The sequence below is a fragment of the Bombina bombina genome, chromosome 6 (assembly GCF_027579735.1).
Source record: "Bombina bombina isolate aBomBom1 chromosome 6, aBomBom1.pri, whole genome shotgun sequence".
NCBI lineage: Eukaryota > Metazoa > Chordata > Amphibia > Anura > Bombinatoridae > Bombina > Bombina bombina.
The window spans coordinates 1,158,738,490-1,158,756,786 of NC_069504.1; the positions used below are offsets into that span (position 1 = coordinate 1,158,738,490).

The 18,297-nt window shown below is 47.2% G+C and overlaps 1 protein-coding gene across 1 annotated transcript in view; it reads left to right on the forward strand.

Moving 5' to 3' along the window:
- The window catches only part of DERA (deoxyribose-phosphate aldolase), a gene marked incomplete at its 3' end in the record, with an annotated part of 370,477 nt that overhangs the window by 14,637 nt on the left and 337,543 nt on the right, over nt 1-18,297 (forward strand). The window contains 1 exon segment of the mRNA XM_053719141.1: nt 11,027-11,122. Coding sequence (XP_053575116.1) covers nt 11,027-11,122 — 96 coding nt within the window.

The window sequence follows — 18,297 nt, forward strand, 5'->3', positions numbered from 1 at the left end:
CTAGCTTATGTATTTCCACCTTTCCCTCTCCTTCCCAGGCTTATAGCCAGGATCAAACAGGAGCAGGCCTCGGTGATTCTAATAGCCCCTGCGTGGCCACGCAGGACTTGGTATGCAGACCTGGTGAATATGTCATCGGCTCCACCATGGAAGCTACCTTTGAGGCAGGATCTTCTAGTACAAGGTCCGTTCGAACATCCAAATCTAGTCTCTCTCCAACTGACTGCTTGGAAATTGAACGCTTGATTCTATATAAGCGTGGGTTTTCAGATTCAGTCATAGATACTCTGGTTCAAGCCAGAAAACCTGTAACCAGGAAGATTTACCATAAGATATGGCAAAAATATATCAGTTGGTGTGAATCCAAGGGATTCCCTTGGAGTAAAATTAAAATTCCGAGGATACTTTCCTTTCTCCAAGAAGGTCTGGATAAAGGTTTGTCAGCTAGTTCCTTAAAAGGACAGATATCTGCTCTGTCTGTTTTGTTACACAAACGTCTGGCAGCAGTGCCAGATGTACAGGCGTTGGTTAGAATCAAGCCTGTTTACAGACCCATGACTCCTCCTTGGAGTCTAAATTTAGTTCTTTCAGTTCTTCAGGGGGTTCCGTTTGAACCCATGCATTCCATAGATATTAAGTTACTATCTTGGAAAGTTCTGTTTTTGGTTGCTATTTCTTCTGCTAGAAGAGTTTCTGAATTATCTGCTTTGCAGTGTGTTACGGTTACCCTTAGACTCGCTGAGAGATGGACCGCTTAGTAGCCTGGATCCCTATTGCTAAAGAGGGGAGAAGCTGCTTTCCATAGTATTCTATATGAGTCTCGCAAATATAGAATAATCTCCCTTAGCTGCAGTACAGCTAGGATACCCTTCTGCCCACAAAAACGAGTCAACGCTGCGATTGAGGGTCAAACAAGAACTCAGGACTGGGATGCCCAGCCTGCTTTTTATTAAGGTTACATGCACACAGGGCACTCCCAGGGGGAGAGGGGGGGAAGCACAAAATCCCCCATCACACATTTAGATAGAGAGCACTGTCCTTTGACAGGCCACAATAGGATTACAGTACTTAAGATAACAAGTTTACAAGTTCATCTTATCAATTAGCAGTCTGGCTCCAGAGGTGATTAGACAATAGTTTCTAAAAGCTGAAAAAAAAAGAGTTAACTCTTTATGAAATGATACTTGTTACGGTTTTCTTGGAGCCCTTCTTAAGCGCTGGCTTGCTGGGTCAGGCATTGCTGCTGGGAAATAAGCTCTTCACAACAAAATAACTAATGCTTCTGTAACAGTGCTCCCTTTCTGTGGAACACTCTGGCAGACACGGTCTGACCCCTTTTCGGGGCAGACTAAGGCTGTCCAGACCGCTGGTTATGCGGGGCTGAGGTCGGTTTGTCTGGACAACCCGTCGGCGTTGCCATTCTGTTTCCCAGGTCTGTAAGTAATGGTGAAATTGAAGGGTTGCAACGATAAGCTCCAACGTAATAGCCTGCCGTTATCTCCAGAGACCCGGTTCAGCCACACCAACGGGTTATGGTCGGTGACCAGAGTGAACTCCTGACCATATAAATAGGGAGTCAATTTCTTTAATGCCCACACCAAAGCCAAACACTCCTTTTCGACCGCTGCATAGCTGACTTCGCGGGGCAGGAGCTTCCGGCTGATGTAGGCAACTGGATGCTCCCCTCCATCTTCGCCTACTTGGCTGAGGACGGCTCCCAGCCCGAACATGGAAGCATCTGTATGGACGATAAAACGTTTGTTAAGGGCTGGGGCCGCCAAGACAGGAGCGTTAATTAGAGCATTTTTGAGAGCCTGGAAAGCCGTTTCACAGTGGGGAGACCACAGGACCTGTCGAGGTAAGTTCTTCTTGGTCAAGTCAGTCAGGGGTTTGGCAAGTGTGCTGTACTCTGGTACGAACCGTCTATAGTACCCTGCCGTGCCCAGGAAGGCTAGGACCTGAGTCTTAGTGATGGGGGTGGGCCAATTAGCGACAGCTTCTATTTTGGCCGGCTCTGGTCGCTGCTTTCCACACCCCACCCGGTGACCCAGGTACTGTACCTCGGCCATCCCAAAGTGGCATTTTTCTGGCTTCAGAGTCAGGCCAGCAGCCCGGATCTGATCCAGAACCATTCCCACATGAGCTAAGTGGTCCTCCCAGGACTCACTGTGGATCGCTATGTCGTCCAGGTAGGCGCAAGCAAAACTCTGGAAGCCATCCAGGAGCCTATCCACCAAGCGCTGGAATGTAGCTGGGGCATTCTTCATCCCAAACGGCATTACCCTAAACTGATATAAGCCGAATAGGGTGACGAATGCCGACTTGGGGATAGCCTCCGGGGCCAGGGGAATCTGCCAGTAACCTTTGCAGAGGTCAATAGTGGTCAGGTAATTTCCCCTGGCTATACGATCGAGTAGCTCGTCTACCCTGGGCATAGGGTAAGCGTCCGTCACGGTATTTTCATTGAGCCTCCGATAGTCTACGCAGAACCGGGTGGTCCCATCTTTCTTGGGCACCAAGACAACTGGGGAGGCCCAGGGACTATCGGAGGGCTCAATTACCCTGAGCTGGAGCATCTCATCGATCTCCTTCTTCATTCCTGTCCTAACTGCTTCGGGGATTCGGTACGGAGCCTGGCGCAAGGGAGCTTGTCCCGGAGTATCTACCTGGTGGGTGGTTAAAGTAGTGTACCCTGGCTTCGGGGAGAAGGTGAGGTGTTTGGACTGGAGGAGTTGGTTGAGCTGCTCCCTTTCAGTGGGGCTAAGTCGGTCCCCTATCTGAACCTGCGCCACTATACCTGTGGGGAGGCTCTTTTCTAATAGGTCTGGAATGGGTAAACTGTCGGGGTCTTCCTGAGGGGAACAACATACGGCCGTCACATTCTCTGGTCGCTCAAAATATTCCTTGAGCATGTTTACATGGAATGTCTTTCTAAGATTGTTGTCGTGGCAGCTAGCTATCACATAAGTGGTGTCTCCCCTTTTCTCTACGATCTGGTAGGGACCCTGCCAGGACGCCTGCAATTTGTCTGTCTTCACCGGCTTAAGTACTAACACCTTTTGTCCTATGGTGAAGATTCTCTTTCGGGCCCCCCGATCGTACCATACTTTCTGTCTTCTCTGGGCCGACTGGAGATTAGCCCGCACGGATTTGGCTAATTGCTCCATTCGGTCCCTGAGTTCCAGCACGTATGGCACAATGGGGACACCGTCAGCCTCCATCTCTCCCTCCCAGTGCTCCCGGATCAGGTTTAGGGGTCCCCGTACCTTTCTTCCGTAGAGCAACTCGAAGGGAGAGAACCCTGTCGTTTCCTGGGGCACCTCCCGATAAGCAAATAGGAGGTGCGGCAGGAAGCGTTCCCAGTCTCGGTATTCCTGAGTGAACGTCTTGAGCATTTGCTTGAGGGTCCCATTGAACCTCTCACACAGCCCGTTCGTCTGGGGGTGGTATGGGGAGCTCAGGAGGGACTTAATTTTGCAAACCTGCCAGAGTTGTTGGGTCAATTCAGCCGTAAATTGGGTGCCTCGGTCGGATAGGATTTCTTTTGGAAATCCTACCCGGGAGAACACCTGTACTAGTGCATTCGCTACCGTATCCGCTTGTATGTTGGATAGGGCGACAGCCTCTGGGTACCTGGTAGCGTAGTCCACTACGGTAAGAATGTATCGCTTACCGGAGGGACTAGGGGTAGCCAGTGGTCCCACTAGGTCAATAGCAACCCGGCTGAAGGGTTCCTCTACAATGGGCATATTTACTAGCTGGGCTTTAGGGTGATCGCCTCGCCTTCCTACTCGTTGACACACATCGCAGGTGTTACAGTAAGTTCTAACGTCAGCGTGCACCCCTGGCCAAAAGAACGTGTGTGTAATGCGGTGTAGGGTACGGGTAACGGCTAGGTGGCCGGCTAAGGGGATGTCGTGGCCTATTTTGAGGATTTCTTGACGGTATTTGTGGGGCACTACCAGCTGTCGCCTACGCTGTCCCCTTTTCTCTGTCCAGCGGTATAGTTTCCCTTTTTCCCATAAGAATGTTTCGTTATCTGCCCCGCCCCCTCCGGTCTCTGCTCGTTCCCGGTACTTTTGTAAGGTCGGGTCAGTCTTAGACTCTGCCTCGAAAGCATCTGGGGTGTCCCAGGGTATGGGGCCTAACCTGTCAGGCAAGGTCGGGGTAGGTCTTACCTGTGTCTCCCGCACTGGTGAGAGCTCTCGCTCCGTCCGGGCTTGGGCCCGTGTAGTCACTGGGTCCGCCTCGTTGTTGCATACTGGAGCATAGGCAGAAGTCATGGGGCCCAAATCGTTGCCCAGTAGTACTTCGGCAGGTAAATTATCCATTAGGCCCACGTTCACAGCCCCCTTTCCCGCTCCCCAATCAAGATGCACTTTAGCTGTTGGAATTTTGTACACATCCCCCCCCGCCACTCTAACGGCCACAGTCTGTCCGGATCGCTTGTGCTCTGGCACCAAATGACTCTGTACCAGCGTGATAGTAGCCCCTGTGTCTCGCAATCCCTCGGTAGATCGCCCCTCGAGCCATACCCTCTGCCGATGGTGCTGGCGGTTATCTGAGGCAGCATATACAGGGTCTGCCTCGTGAAGTGGCCCCACATATCCCTCCATAGGGGCCTCTTGGTTAACACAGAGGGCCCGGGCCGGACGATAGGACCCAGAGGGGTAATTGTAATTCCTGGGTGTCTGGTGCGTATTAAGGGGGCAGCTAGCCATGAAATGCCCTGGTTGCTTGCATCGGTGGCAAGTCGGTCTGGGACGCTCAGAGCTGTTATTGGGTGGTCCTGAGTGTCGGACGGGCCCTGTGGGCACCGGGGCTCGGAATTCAGCACGAGGGGGTGCACGGTAAACCTCTCTGGGTTCGACCCGTGCTGGAGCTCGGTAGTTCATGGGTTCGTGAAGACGGGAGTCATAATGTTCATCGGCCAATTTGGCTGCTTCTTCTAAGGTAGAAGGCCGCCTGTCTCGCAGCCATTCCTTCCCTTGCTGTTCCATGCCATTATAAAAATGTTCTAAGAGAAACAATTGTAAAATTTCCTCCCCAGTCACCGCTTTACTTCCGCTCAGCCAGTGATTTGCCGCTCTCCGCATTCGGTGCGCCCATTCCATATGGGTATCGTTAGGCTTCTTTTCCGTGCCCCGAAACTGTCGGCGATACGTGTCCGGAGTTACAGCGTACCGTCGCAACAGTGTCTCCTTAACTAGCTCATACTGTGTCACTTCCTCAGCACCCAGAGTACGAAAGGCTTCCAGGGCTCGCCCGGATAGTTTCCCAGACAATATCGTGGGCCACTCTCTGTTGGGAATCTGGTGCAGGGCACATTGCCTTTCGAAGTCCGCCAAATATTCATCAATCCCTGTCTCGCTCTCTAGGAAGGGTCGAAATGCCGCATAGGGTATCTTGGGCCTCCCAGCATTTTCGACAGGGATGATTACCTGCGGGGCTTCAGCATTGCGGTGTGCGTTCGCTAGATTGAGTTCGTGGGCTCGAGTCTCTCGTATATCCTCGTCCGCCTCCGCCATCAACTGCTGTACCAATTCCATGGAGGGGTTCGGCCCGTATAATGAGAGCCTTTCCCGAACAATCCTGGTTTTTTCGTCACTAATCGTGGTCGGTGTTTCCGCCATTGTGAAGCTCTGATCCAGTTCGGTCAATTCTGCGATCAGCTCTCTCCTCGGCCGGTTGCTGGCGTACCCCCCTCTGCTTTCAAGTAAATCCTTTAGGGTTGTACGCTTCAATTTTTCGTAAGCGCTCTCCATCCGTTCTGTACCTCTCCTAGGAAATCCAGGAAAATCCCGCCGCTGCCGCCAAATGTTACGGTTACCCTTAGTCTCGCTGAGAGATGGACCGCTTAGTAGCCTGGATCCCTATTGCTAAAGAGGGGAGAAGCTGCTTTCCATAGTATTCTATATGAGTCTCGCAAATATAGAATAATCTCCCTTAGCTGCAGTACAGCTAGGATACCCTTCTGCCCACAAAAACGAGTCAACGCTGCGATTGAGGGTCAAACAAGAACTCAGGACTGGGATGCCCAGCCTGCTTTTTATTAAGGTTACATGCACACAGGGCACTCCCAGGGGGAGAGGGGGGGAAGCACAAAATCCCCCATCACACATTTAGATAGAGAGCACTGTCCTTTGACAGGCCACAATAGGATTACAGTACTTAAGATAACAAGTTTACAAGTTCATCTTATCAATTAGCAGTCTGGCTCCAGAGGTGATTAGACAATAGTTTCTAAAAGCTGAAAAAAAAAGAGTTAACTCTTTATGAAATGATACTTGTTACGGTTTTCTTGGAGCCCTTCTTAAGCGCTGGCTTGCTGGGTCAGGCATTGCTGCTGGGAAATAAGCTCTTCACAACAAAATAACTAATGCTTCTGTAACACAGTGTACTTCTCCCTATCTGGTATTCCATACAGATAAGGTAGTTTTACGTACCAAGCCTGGTTTTCTTCCAAAGGTCGTTTCCAACAGGAATATTAACCAGGAAATTGTTGTTCCTTCTCTGTGTCCGAATCCAGTTTCAAAGAAGGAACGCTTGTTACACAATCTAGATGTGGTCCGTGCTTTAAAGTTCTATTTAGAAGCAACAAAGGATTTCAGACAGACATCATCCTTGTTTGTTGTGTATTCTGGTAAGAGGAGAGGGCAGAAAGCTACTGCTACCTCTCTCTCTTTTTGGCTGAAAAGCATCATCCGATTGGCTTATGAGACTGCCGGACGGCAGCCTCCTGAACGAATTACAGCTCATTCTACTAGAGCTGTGGCTTCCACATGGGCCTTCAAGAACGAGGCTTCTGTTGATCAGATCTGTAAGGCAGCGACTTGGTCTTCCCTGCATACTTTTGCCAAATTTTACAAATTCGATACTTATGCTTCTTCGGAGGCTATTTTTGGGAGAAATGTTTTGCAAGCCGTGGTGCCTTCCGTTTAGGTAACCTGGTTTGCTCCCTCCCTTCATCCGTGTCCTAAAGCTTTGGTATTGGTTCCCACAAGTAAGGATGAAGCCGTGGACCGGACACACCAATGTTGGAGAAAACAGAATTTATGTTTACCTGATAAATTTCTTTCTCCAACGGTGTGTCCGGTCCACGGCCCGCCCTGGTTTTTAATCAGGTTTGAAAAATTTCTTTCTTTATACACTACAGTCACCACGGCACCCTATAGTTTCTCCTTTTTCTCCTAACCGTCGGTCGAATGACTGGGGGGCGGAGCCAGAGGGGGAGCTATATGGACAGCTCTTGCTGGTTGCTCTCTTTGCCATTTCCTGTAGGGGAAGAGAATATCCCACAAGTAAGGATGAAGCCGTGGACCGGACACACCGTTGGAGAAAGAAATTTATCTGGTAAACATAAATTCTGTTTTCTAGCTAGATTGTAGAACTTAAGTAGTAGAGGGGAGAGTTCTCGAGCAAATATTTTATAAAAATGTGCTGGATAGCTGTCTGGGCCAGGAGACTTAAAAGATTTTGCATTTCTAATGACCGACATAACTTCCATAAGCGAGAAAGGGGAACTTTACAGGTCATGCTGCTCAGAGGAGAGTGTAGGAAGCAATAGGGTCTCCAGGTAGGTTTGTAGAAACTCTTTAGTAGTGGACCTAGGTGATTCAGATGTGGCTATATTATACAGTTTAGTATAATACACAGCAAATGCCCCCCCAATTTGGGATGGGATCTGGAGATAAGGGTCTGAGGTTCGTATACAATGGATTCGTGATGCCCCTGTTCTATTTCTATTTTTGTTAGCTAATAAGGAGTTAGCCTTATTACTTTTATAATAAAACATATGTTTCAATTTTGTAAGATTAATCTGAGTTCTACGGAGCTCAAGCGGAGAGATGTGATTCTTAACTGCAGTGATTTGAGAAGTAATGACCATTGTATTCCTATTTTGCTCTTCTAGGAGTCTAAGTATAATGTGGGCTTGTGAGAGGGTAAGGCCAGCTTGCTTTTTGCTATGTGCTTATTTGGTGATCAGGAGTCCTCTAATTGTAGCTTTAGCTGCGCCCCATAAAGTGTCATCCCTAATTGTGGCATTATCATTGACTTGTATGTAGTGGGTGATATCCCTGCGAAGTTCTTCCCTAAAGGGCAAATCTTCAAGGATATGGTGGGGCAGTCGCCAGTTGGGTCTTGAGCAAGTAGTGTTAGCAGAATCCTATCAGCCAATCGGAATTAAGGTAGGAAAAATCCTATTGGCTGATGCAATAGAATGCGAGCTCAATCCTATTGGCTGATTGGATCATGGCTGATTGGATCAGCCAATAGGATTGAACTTCAATCCTATTGGCTGATTGCATCAGCCAATAGGATTTTTCCTACCTTAGTTTCGATTGGCTGCCAATCGGAATTGAAGGGACGCCATCTTGGAACCTTCCTTCTTCAGTCGCCGTTGGATGTCTTCAAGGTGGACCCGCTCCGCAACGGACGGAAGAATATAGAAGATGCCGCCTGGATGAAGACTTCTGCCGGTCTGGATGTCCTCTTCTGGCCGGATCGAATGAAGACTTCTGCCCCTCTGGACGTCCACTTGTGCCCGGTTTGGTGAAGACAGCTCAAGGTAGGGTGATCTTCAAGGGGGTAGTGTTTGCTTTTATTAAGGGGGGATTGGGTGGATTTTAGAGTAGGGTTGGGTGTGTGGGTGGTGGGTTTTAATGTTGGGGGGTATTGTATTTTTTCTTACTGGTAAAAGAGCTGATTACTTTGGGGCAATGCCCTGCAAAAGGTCCTTTTAAGGGCTATTTATAATTTAGTATAGGGTAGGGAATTTTATTATTTTATTTCGGGATTAGATTAGGTGTAATTAGTTTAAAAAAATTTAATTCTTTTTTTTATTTTCTGTAATTTAGTGGGTTTTTTTGTACTTTAGTTTATTTAATTGTAGGTAATTTATGTAATTAATTTAATGATAGTGTAGTATTAGGTGTAATTGTAATTTAGGTTAGGATTTATTTTACAGGTAAATTTGTACTTATTTTAACTAGGAAGTTATTACATAGTTAATAACAATTTAATAACTATTCTACCTAGTTAAAATAAATACAAAGTTGCCTGTAAAATAAATATAAATCCTAAGATAGCTACAATGTAATTATTAGTTATATTGTAGCTAGCTTAGGGTTTATTTTATAGGTAAGTATTTAGTTTTAAATAGGGTTCATTTATTTAATTGTAGTAAATTTATTTAGATGTATTTAAATTATATTTAAGTTAGGTGGAGGTTAGACTTAGGGCTATACTTAGGTTTAGGGGTTATTAAATTTAATATAGTAGCAGCGACGTTGGGGGCGGCAGATTAGGGGTTAATAAATGTAGGTAGGTAGGTGTCAGCAATGTTAGGGACGGCCTATTAAAAAGATAGGATACGCAATTGACGTAAGGGGATTTGCGGTATGCGAAAATCGTGGAAAAAAAGTGAGCGGTACACCTGTACCTGCCTGACTCGTAATACCAGCGGGCGTTAAAAAGCAGTGTTGGGACCCCTCAACGCTGCTTTTTAAGGCTAACGCAAGACTCGTAATCTAGCTGTTAGATTTTACAAAGGCGTTTGATACAGTGCCACATGAGAGATTAATGCACAAAATTAAGGGACTGGGAATAGCTGAAAATGTTAGCTTGTGGATAAATAACTGGATAAAAGATAGGGAGCAACGAGTAGTAGTAAATGGATCATACTCAGATTGGACAAAGGTAATCAGTGGAGTACCCCAGGGATCAGTGCTGGGCCCTGTTCTTTTTAATATTTGTATAAATGACTTGGAGCAAGGATTAAATAGCGACATCTCTATTTTCTCAGATGATACTAAGTTAAGTAAGGTCATTAGGTCTAAGCAGGATAAACTTTTGTTACAAAAGGACCTGTAAGAATTAAAGTATGGGCAGGTAAATGGAAAATGAGATTTAATATGGGAAAATGCAAGGTTCTACATTTTGGAAGTAAAAATAAGCAGGCAACGTATTATTTAAATGGTACAAGATTTAGCCAAACACAGGAGGAAAGGGATTTGGGGGTAGTAATATATAACAAGCTAAAAATGGGTGCACAATGCAGGGCAGTAGCTTCACAGGCTAATAAGATACTAGCATGTATTAGGAGGCATTGATTCAAGGGAGGAAAGCATAATTCTGTCACTATATAAAGTCCTGGTAAGACCTCACCTTGAGTATGGAGTGCAGTTCTGGGGACCGATCACAAAAAAAAAGATATTGCAGAACAAGAAAAAGTTCAGAGAAGGGACACAAAGCTAATAAGGGGATTGGAGAATTTAACCTATGAGCAGAGGCTAGCCAAACTGGGTCTGTTTTCTTTAGAAAAAAAGGTGCTTGAGAGGTCACATGATTACTTTATATAAATATATTCAAGGCCCATATACAGAGATGGCAGAAGCTCTGTTTATTCCAAGAAAATAGTTTGTGACGAGGTCACAATTTAGGGTTGGAGGAAAGGGGATTTAATCTCCTGCAACTGAAACATTTTTTCATTGTAAGAGCAATACAATTGTGGAACTCATTACCAAAGGAGGTAGTGAATGCCAATGCCCTAGATACATTTAAAAAATTTTTGGATACATTTCTGTCTATAAATAAAATTCATAGATATGATTGCTAGTATTAAATGGATCACCTTTTAGTGGGATTATTTAAGCTTAACTGGAGCTTTTTGTAAGTATTTTAGATTTGTATAGGTTGAACTCGATGGACTTCGGTCTTTTTTCAACCTCATCTACTATGTTACTATAACAGTATCAGTTTGCACTTTTTACCCTTTTCCTTTCCTGTTTTTTTATAATTTCTATTGGCCATGTGCATGACTAAGGTTTCATTGGAAAGTAGGAGAGATTAAAGCTCTGTTGTGTGGGTTGTTTTCCTCCTCCTGTAGGACTGTTTAATCGTGGACTCTCACCATCATGAAATAAATTATCTTAGCAGGTTAGCAACCATTTAGTTCTTTTTTATAAGATGGTGAGAAAATTTAGTTATTATATAACCAAACAATGTTTTTGTTTTCCTTCCCCAGAGATCAGCACTGGCGCCGTGTGTGTTTACTCAGCTCGTGTGACTGAGGCTATCACTGCTCTAAAAGCTTCGGGCTGTAGCATCCCAGTGGCATCAGGTAACTTTATCTCACTATTGCCAGTAAGATCAGACCTAATAGATTGGGGTCCCTGGGGATAAGCCTCAGGCTCATTGGATAGTGCGGGGTCCCTGGGAATAAGACTGGCACATTGGATAGATTGGGGTCCATGGGGATAAGACTCTGGCACATTGGATAGATTGGGGGCCCTGGGGATAAGACTGGCACATTGGATAGATTGGGGGCCCTGGGGATAAGACTGGCACATTGGATAGATTGGGGTCCATGGGGATAAGACTCCGGCACATTAAATAGATTGGGGTCCCTAGGGATAGGACTCTGGCACATTGAATAGATTGGGGTCCCTGGGGATAAGACTCTGGCACATTGGATAGATTGGGGTCCCTGGGGATAAGACTCCGGCACATTAAATAGATTGGGGTCCCTGGGGATAAGACTCTGGCACATTGGCTAGATTGGAGTCCTAGGGATAAGACTCCGGCACATTAAATAGATTGGGGTCCCTGGGGATAAGACTCTGGCACATTGGATAGATAGGGGTCCCTGGGTATAAAACTCTGGCACATTGGATAGATTGGGGTCCCTGGGGATAAGACTCTGGTACATTGGATAGATTGGGGTCCCTGGGGATAAGACTCTGGCACATTGGATAGATAGGGGTCCCTGGGGATAAGACTGGCACATTGGATAGATTGGGGTCCCTGGGGATAAGAGACTGGCACATTGGATAGATTGGGGTCCCTGGGGATAAGACTCTGGCACATTGGATAGATTGGGGTCCCTGGGGATAAGACTGGCACATTGGATAGATAGGGGTCCCTGGGGATAAGACTGGCACATTGGATAGATTGGGGTCCCTGGGGATAATGGAAATTGAAAATTCAAGCACTCTGGAGAAGATGCACGTCACCTTAGGGACACTGCCAAAATACCCCAATCAAATAGTGGAAAAGGCAAGTAGGTGACAGCAAAATTAATTTATTTCAATGTTACATAGACAAGCAAACAGACAACGTTACGGGAGACAATCCCTTAGTCATGCCATGCCAAACAAACATGTTATGACTTATATACACATGTTCCACTAGGTGGCACAATAGAGCAATTAACTCCTTCTATACACAACAAACAGTTTAACTGTTTTTACAATATTTATATAAGAACACGTCTCTAGTGGTGTGTTACCTATCTTTTATTAATAAATCTCATCATGTGACCCAAAAAATACAAACAATCCTAAGAATAAAAAAATGCTAAAAGGCCTAGTGTAGTTATTTACAAAAAAATCCCAATCTTTGTTCATACCCTTAGGTTCAAGGGTTCCTAACTAAGAAATCCAGAAGGATTCTTTTTGCTAAAGTATTAATTCCCTATCTCCTCCTCTACGAGGCTTCTCAATATGGTCTATACTTTTAAAACAAAGCTGATTGTGTGGCCAGCCAAGAAAATGGTTAGCAAGGGGGGCTTTTACATTTTTAGTACGAATATTACTTTTATGTTCAATAATGCGGTCTTTGGCACTTCTTGTCGACTCGCCAATGTAAACCCCCCACAAGGACATTTAACCATATAGAAAATAAATGTAGTCAAATATTTAAAAAAACCTTTTATATTGTATTTCTTTGCTGTGTGTGTATGGTAAAACACTGATCCTTTTGTCATGTTGCTACAACATGAACATCCCAGGCAGGGATACAAACCTTGATTTTTATTGGTTATAAATCTTAAACCTGACTTAATATTGGTCCCTACATCAGCCTTCACAAGTTTTTCTTGCATGTTCATACCCTTCTTCTAGGCAGGCATAGGGCTTTTTTGAAACTCTTGTATGGTGGTCCCTGGGGATAAGACTCTGTCAGATTGGATAGTGCAGGGTCCCTGGGGATAAGCCTCTGGCACATTGGATCGTGTAGGGTCCCTGGGGATAAAACTCTGGCACATTGGATAAATTGGGGTCCCTGGGGAGAAGACTCTGGCACATTGGATAGATTGGGGTCCCTGGGGATAAAACTCTGGCACATTGGATTGTGTAGGGTCCCTGGGGATAAAACTCTGGCACATTGGATAGATTGGGGTCCCTGGGGAGAAGACTCTGGCACATTGGATAGATTGAGGTCCCTGGGGAGAAGACTCTGGCACATTGGATAGATTGAGGTCCCTGGGGAGAAGACTCTGGCACATTGGATCGTGTAGGGTCCCTGGGGATAAGACTCTGGCACATTGGATAGTGTAGGGTTCCAGGGGATAAGACTGGCACATTTCGATAGTGCAGGGTTCCTTTGGTTTAAGCCTCTTGCACATTGGATAGATTAGGGTCCCTGGGGATAAGACTCGGGCACATTGGATAGTGTGGGGTCTCTGGGGATAAGCTTCTGGCACATTGGATAAATTGGGTTCCCTACGGATAAGACTCTGGCACATTGGATAGATTGGGGTCCCTAGGGATAAGACTCTGGCACATTGGATAGATTGGGATCCCTGGGGATAAGACTCTGGCACATTGGATAGATTGGGTCCCTGGGGATAAGATTCTGGCACATTGGATAGTGTGGGGTCCCTGGGGATAAGCCACTTGCACATTGGGATAGTGCGTGGTTCCTGGGGATAAGACCCTGGCACATTGGATAGTGCGGGGTTCCTTTGGTTTAAGCCTCTTGCACATTGGATAGATTGGGGTCCCTACGGATAGGACTCTGGCACATTGGATAGATTGGGATCCCTACGGATAAGACTCTGGCACACTGGATCATGTAGGGTCCCTGGGGATAAGACTCTGGCACATTGGATAGATTGGGGTCCCTGGGGATAATACTCTGGCACATTGGATAGTGTGGGGTCTCTGGGGATAAGCTTCTGGTATATTGGATAGTTTGGGGTCCCTACGGATAAGACACTGGCACATTGGATAGATTGTGGTCCCTATGTATAAGACCATGGCACATTGGATAGATTGGGGTCCCTACGGATAAGACCCTGGCACACTGGATCATGTAGGGTCCCTGGGGATAAGACTCTGGCACATTGGATAGATTGGGGTCCCTGGGGATAATACTCTGGCACATTGGATAGTGTGGGGTCTTTGGGGATAAGTTTCTGGCATATTGTAAAGTTTAGGGTCCCTACAGATAAGACGCTGGCACATTGGATTGATTGGGGTCCCTACGGAAAAGACTCTGGCACATTGGATTGATTGGGGTCCCTATGGATAAGACTCTGGCACATTGGATAGATTGGGGTCCCTGGGGAGAAGACTCTGGCACATTGGATAGATTGGGGTCCATGGGGATAAGACTCTGGTGCATTTGATAGATTGGGGTCCCTAGGGATTAGAATCTGGCACATTGGATAGATTGGGGTCCCTGGGGATAAGACTCTAGCACATTGGATAGATTGGGGTCCCTAGGGATAAGACTCTGGCACATTGGATAGATTGGGGTCCCTGGGAATAAGACTCTTTCACATTGGATAGTGCAGGGTCCCTGGGGATAAGACGTTGGCACATTGGATAGAATTGGGTCCCTGGGGATAAGCTTCTGGCACATTGGATAGTGCAGGGTCCCTGGGGATAATACTCTGGCACATTGGATAGTGTGGGGTCTTTGGGGATAAGCTTCTGGCATATTGTAAAGTTTAGGGTCCCTACGGATAAGACGCTGGCACATTGGATTGATTGGGGTCCCTACGGAAAAGACTCTGGAACATTGGATTGATTGGGGTCCCTGGGGAGAAGACTCTGGCACATTGGATAGATTGGGGTTCATGGGGTTAAGACTCTGGTGCATTGGATAGATTGGGGTCCCTAGGGATTAGAATCTAGCACATTGGATAGATTGGGGTCCCTAGGGATAAGACTCTGGCACATTGGATAGATTGGGGTCCCTGGGGAGAAGATTCTGGCACATTGGATAGTGCGGGGTGCCTGGGGATAAGACTCTGGCACATTGGATAGTGCGGGGTGCCTGGGGATAAGACTCTGGCACATTGGATAGATTGGGGTCCCTGGGGATAAGACTCTGGTACATTGAATAGTGCGGTTCCCTGGGGATAAGCTTCTGGCACATTGGATAGATTGGGGTCCCTGGGGATAAGACTCTGGCACATTGAATAGATTGGGGTCCCTGGGGATTAGATTTTGGCACACTGGATAGTATGGGGACCCTGCGAAAAAGACTGGCACATTGGATAGATTGGGGTCCCTGGGGATAAGATTCGGGCACATTGGGTAGATTGGGGTCCCTGGGGATAAGACTCTGGCACATTGAATAGATTGGGGTCCCTGGGGATTAGACTCTGGCACACTGGATAGTACGGGGACCCTGCGGATAAGACTCTAGCACATTGTATAGCTTGGAGTCCTTGGGATAAGACTCTGGCACATTGGATAGTGTGGGGTCCCTGGGGATAAGATTCTAGCACATTGGATAGATTGGGGTCCCTGGGGATAAGACTCTGGTACATTGGATAGATTGGGGTCCCTGGGGATAAGACTCTGGCACATTGGATAGATTGGGGTCCCTGGGGGTAAGACTCTGGTACATTGGATAGATTGGGGTCCCTGGGGATAAGACTCTGGTACATTGGATAGATTAGGGTCCCTGGGGATAAGACTCTGGCACATTGGATAGATTGGGGTCCCTGGGGATAAGACTCTGGCACATTGGATAGATTGGGGTCCCTGGGTATAAAACTCTGGTACATTGGATAGTGCGGGTCCCTGGGGATAAGACTCTGGCACATTGGATAGATTGGGGTCCCTGGGGATAAGACTCTGGCACATTGGATAGATTGTGGTCCCTGGGGATAAGACTCTGGTACATTGGATAGTGCGGGTCCCTGGGGATAAGACTCTGGCACATTGGATAGATTGGGGTCCCTGGGGATAAGACTCTGGTACATTGGATAGTGCGGGTCCCTGGGGATAAGATTCGGGCACATTGGATAGATTGGGGTCCCTGGGGATAAGACTCTGGTACATTGGATAGATTGGTGTCCCTGGGGATAAGACTCTGGTACATTGGATAGATTAGGGTCCCTGGGGATAAGACTCTGGCACATTGGATAGATTGGGGTCCCTGGGGATAAGACTCTGGCACATTGGATAGATTGGGGTCCCTGGGTATAAAACTCTGGTACATTGGATAGATTAGGGTCCCTGGGGATAAGACTCTGGCACATTGGATAGATTGGGGTCCCTGGGGATAAGACTCTGGCACATTGGATAGATTGGGGTCCCTGGGTATAAAACTCTGGTACATTGGATAGTGTGGGTCCCTGGGGATAAGACTCTGGCACATTGGATAGATTGGGGTCCCTGGGGATAAGACTCTGGTACATTGGATAGTGCGGGTCCCTGGGGTTAAGACTCTGGCACATTGGATAGATTGGGGTCCCTGGGGATAAGACTCTGGCACATTGGATAGATTGAGGTCCCTGGGGATTAGACTCTGGCACACTGGATAGTACGGGGACACTGCGGATAAGACTCTGGCACACTGGATAGTATGGGGACACTGCGGATAAGACTCTGGCACATTGGATAGTTTGGGGTCCCTGGGGATTTGATTCTGGCACATTGAAAAGATTGGGGTCCCTGGGGATTAGACTCTGGCACACTGGATAGTACAGGGACCCTGTGGATAAGACTCTGGCACATTGAAAAGATTGGGGTCCCTGGGGATTAGACTCTGGCACACTGGATAGTACAGGGACCCTGTGGATAAGACTCTGGCACATTGGATAGATTGGGGTCCCTGGGGATAAGACTCTGGCACACTGGATAGTACGGGGACCCTGCGGATAAGACTCTAGCACATTGTATAGCTTGGAGTCCTTGGGATAAGACTCTGGCACATTGGATAGTGCGGGGTCCCTGGGGATAAGATTCTAACACATTGGATAGATTGTGGTCCCTGGGGATAAGTCTCTAGCACATTGGATAGATTGGGGTCCCTACGGATAAGACTCTGGCACATTGGATAGATTGGGGTCCCTGGGGATAAGACTCTGGTACATTGGATAGATTGGGGTCCCTGGGGATAAGACTCTGGCACATTGGATAGATTGGGGTCCCTGGGGATAAGACTCTGGCACATTGGATAGATTGGGGTCCCTGGGTATAAAACTCTGGTACATTGGATAGATTAGGGTCCCTGGGGATAAGACTCTGGCACATTGGATAGATTGGGGTCCCTGGGTATAAAACTCTGGTACATTGGATAGTGTGGGTCCCTGGGGATAAGACTCTGGCACATTGGATAGATTGGGGTCCCTGGGGATAAGACTCTGGTACATTGGATAGTGCGGGTCCCTGGGGATAAGACTCTGGCACATTGGATAGATTGGGGTCCCTGGAGATAAGACTCTGGCACATTGGATAGATTGAGGTCCCTGGGGATTAGACTCTGGCACACTGGATAGTACGGGGACACTGCGGATAAGACTCTGGCACACTGGATAGTATGGGGACACTGCGGATAAGACTCTGGCACATTGGATAGTTTGGGGTCCCTGGGGATTTGATTCTGGCACATTGAAAAGATTGGGGTCCCTGGGGATTAGACTCTGGCACACTGGATAGTACAGGGACCCTGTGGATAAGACTCTGGCACTTTGTAAAGATTGGGGTCCCTGGGGATTAGACTCTGGCACACTGGATAGTACAGGGACCCTGTGGATAAGACTCTGGCACATTGGATAGATTGGGGTCCCTGGGGATAAGACTCTGGCACACTTAATAGTACGGGGACCCTGCGGATAAGACTCTAGCACATTGTATAGCTTGGAGTCCTTGGGATAAGACTCTGGCACATTGGATAGTGCGGGGTCCCTGGGGATAAGATTCTAGCACATTGGATAGATTGTGGTCCCTGGGGATAAGTCTCTAGCACATTGGATAGATTGGGGTCCCTACGGATAAGACTCTGGCACATTGGATAGATTGGGGTCCCTGGGGATAAGACTCTGGTACATTGGATAGATTGGGGTCCCTGGGGATAAGACTCTGGCACATTGGATAGATTGGGGTCCCTGGGTATAAAACTCTGGTACATTGGATAGTGCGGGTCCCTGGGGATAAGACTCTGGCACATTGGATAGATTGGGGTCCCTGGGTATAAAACTCTGGTACATTGGATAGTGCGGGTCCCTGGGGATAAGACTCTGGCACATTGGATAGATTGGGGTCCCTGGGGATA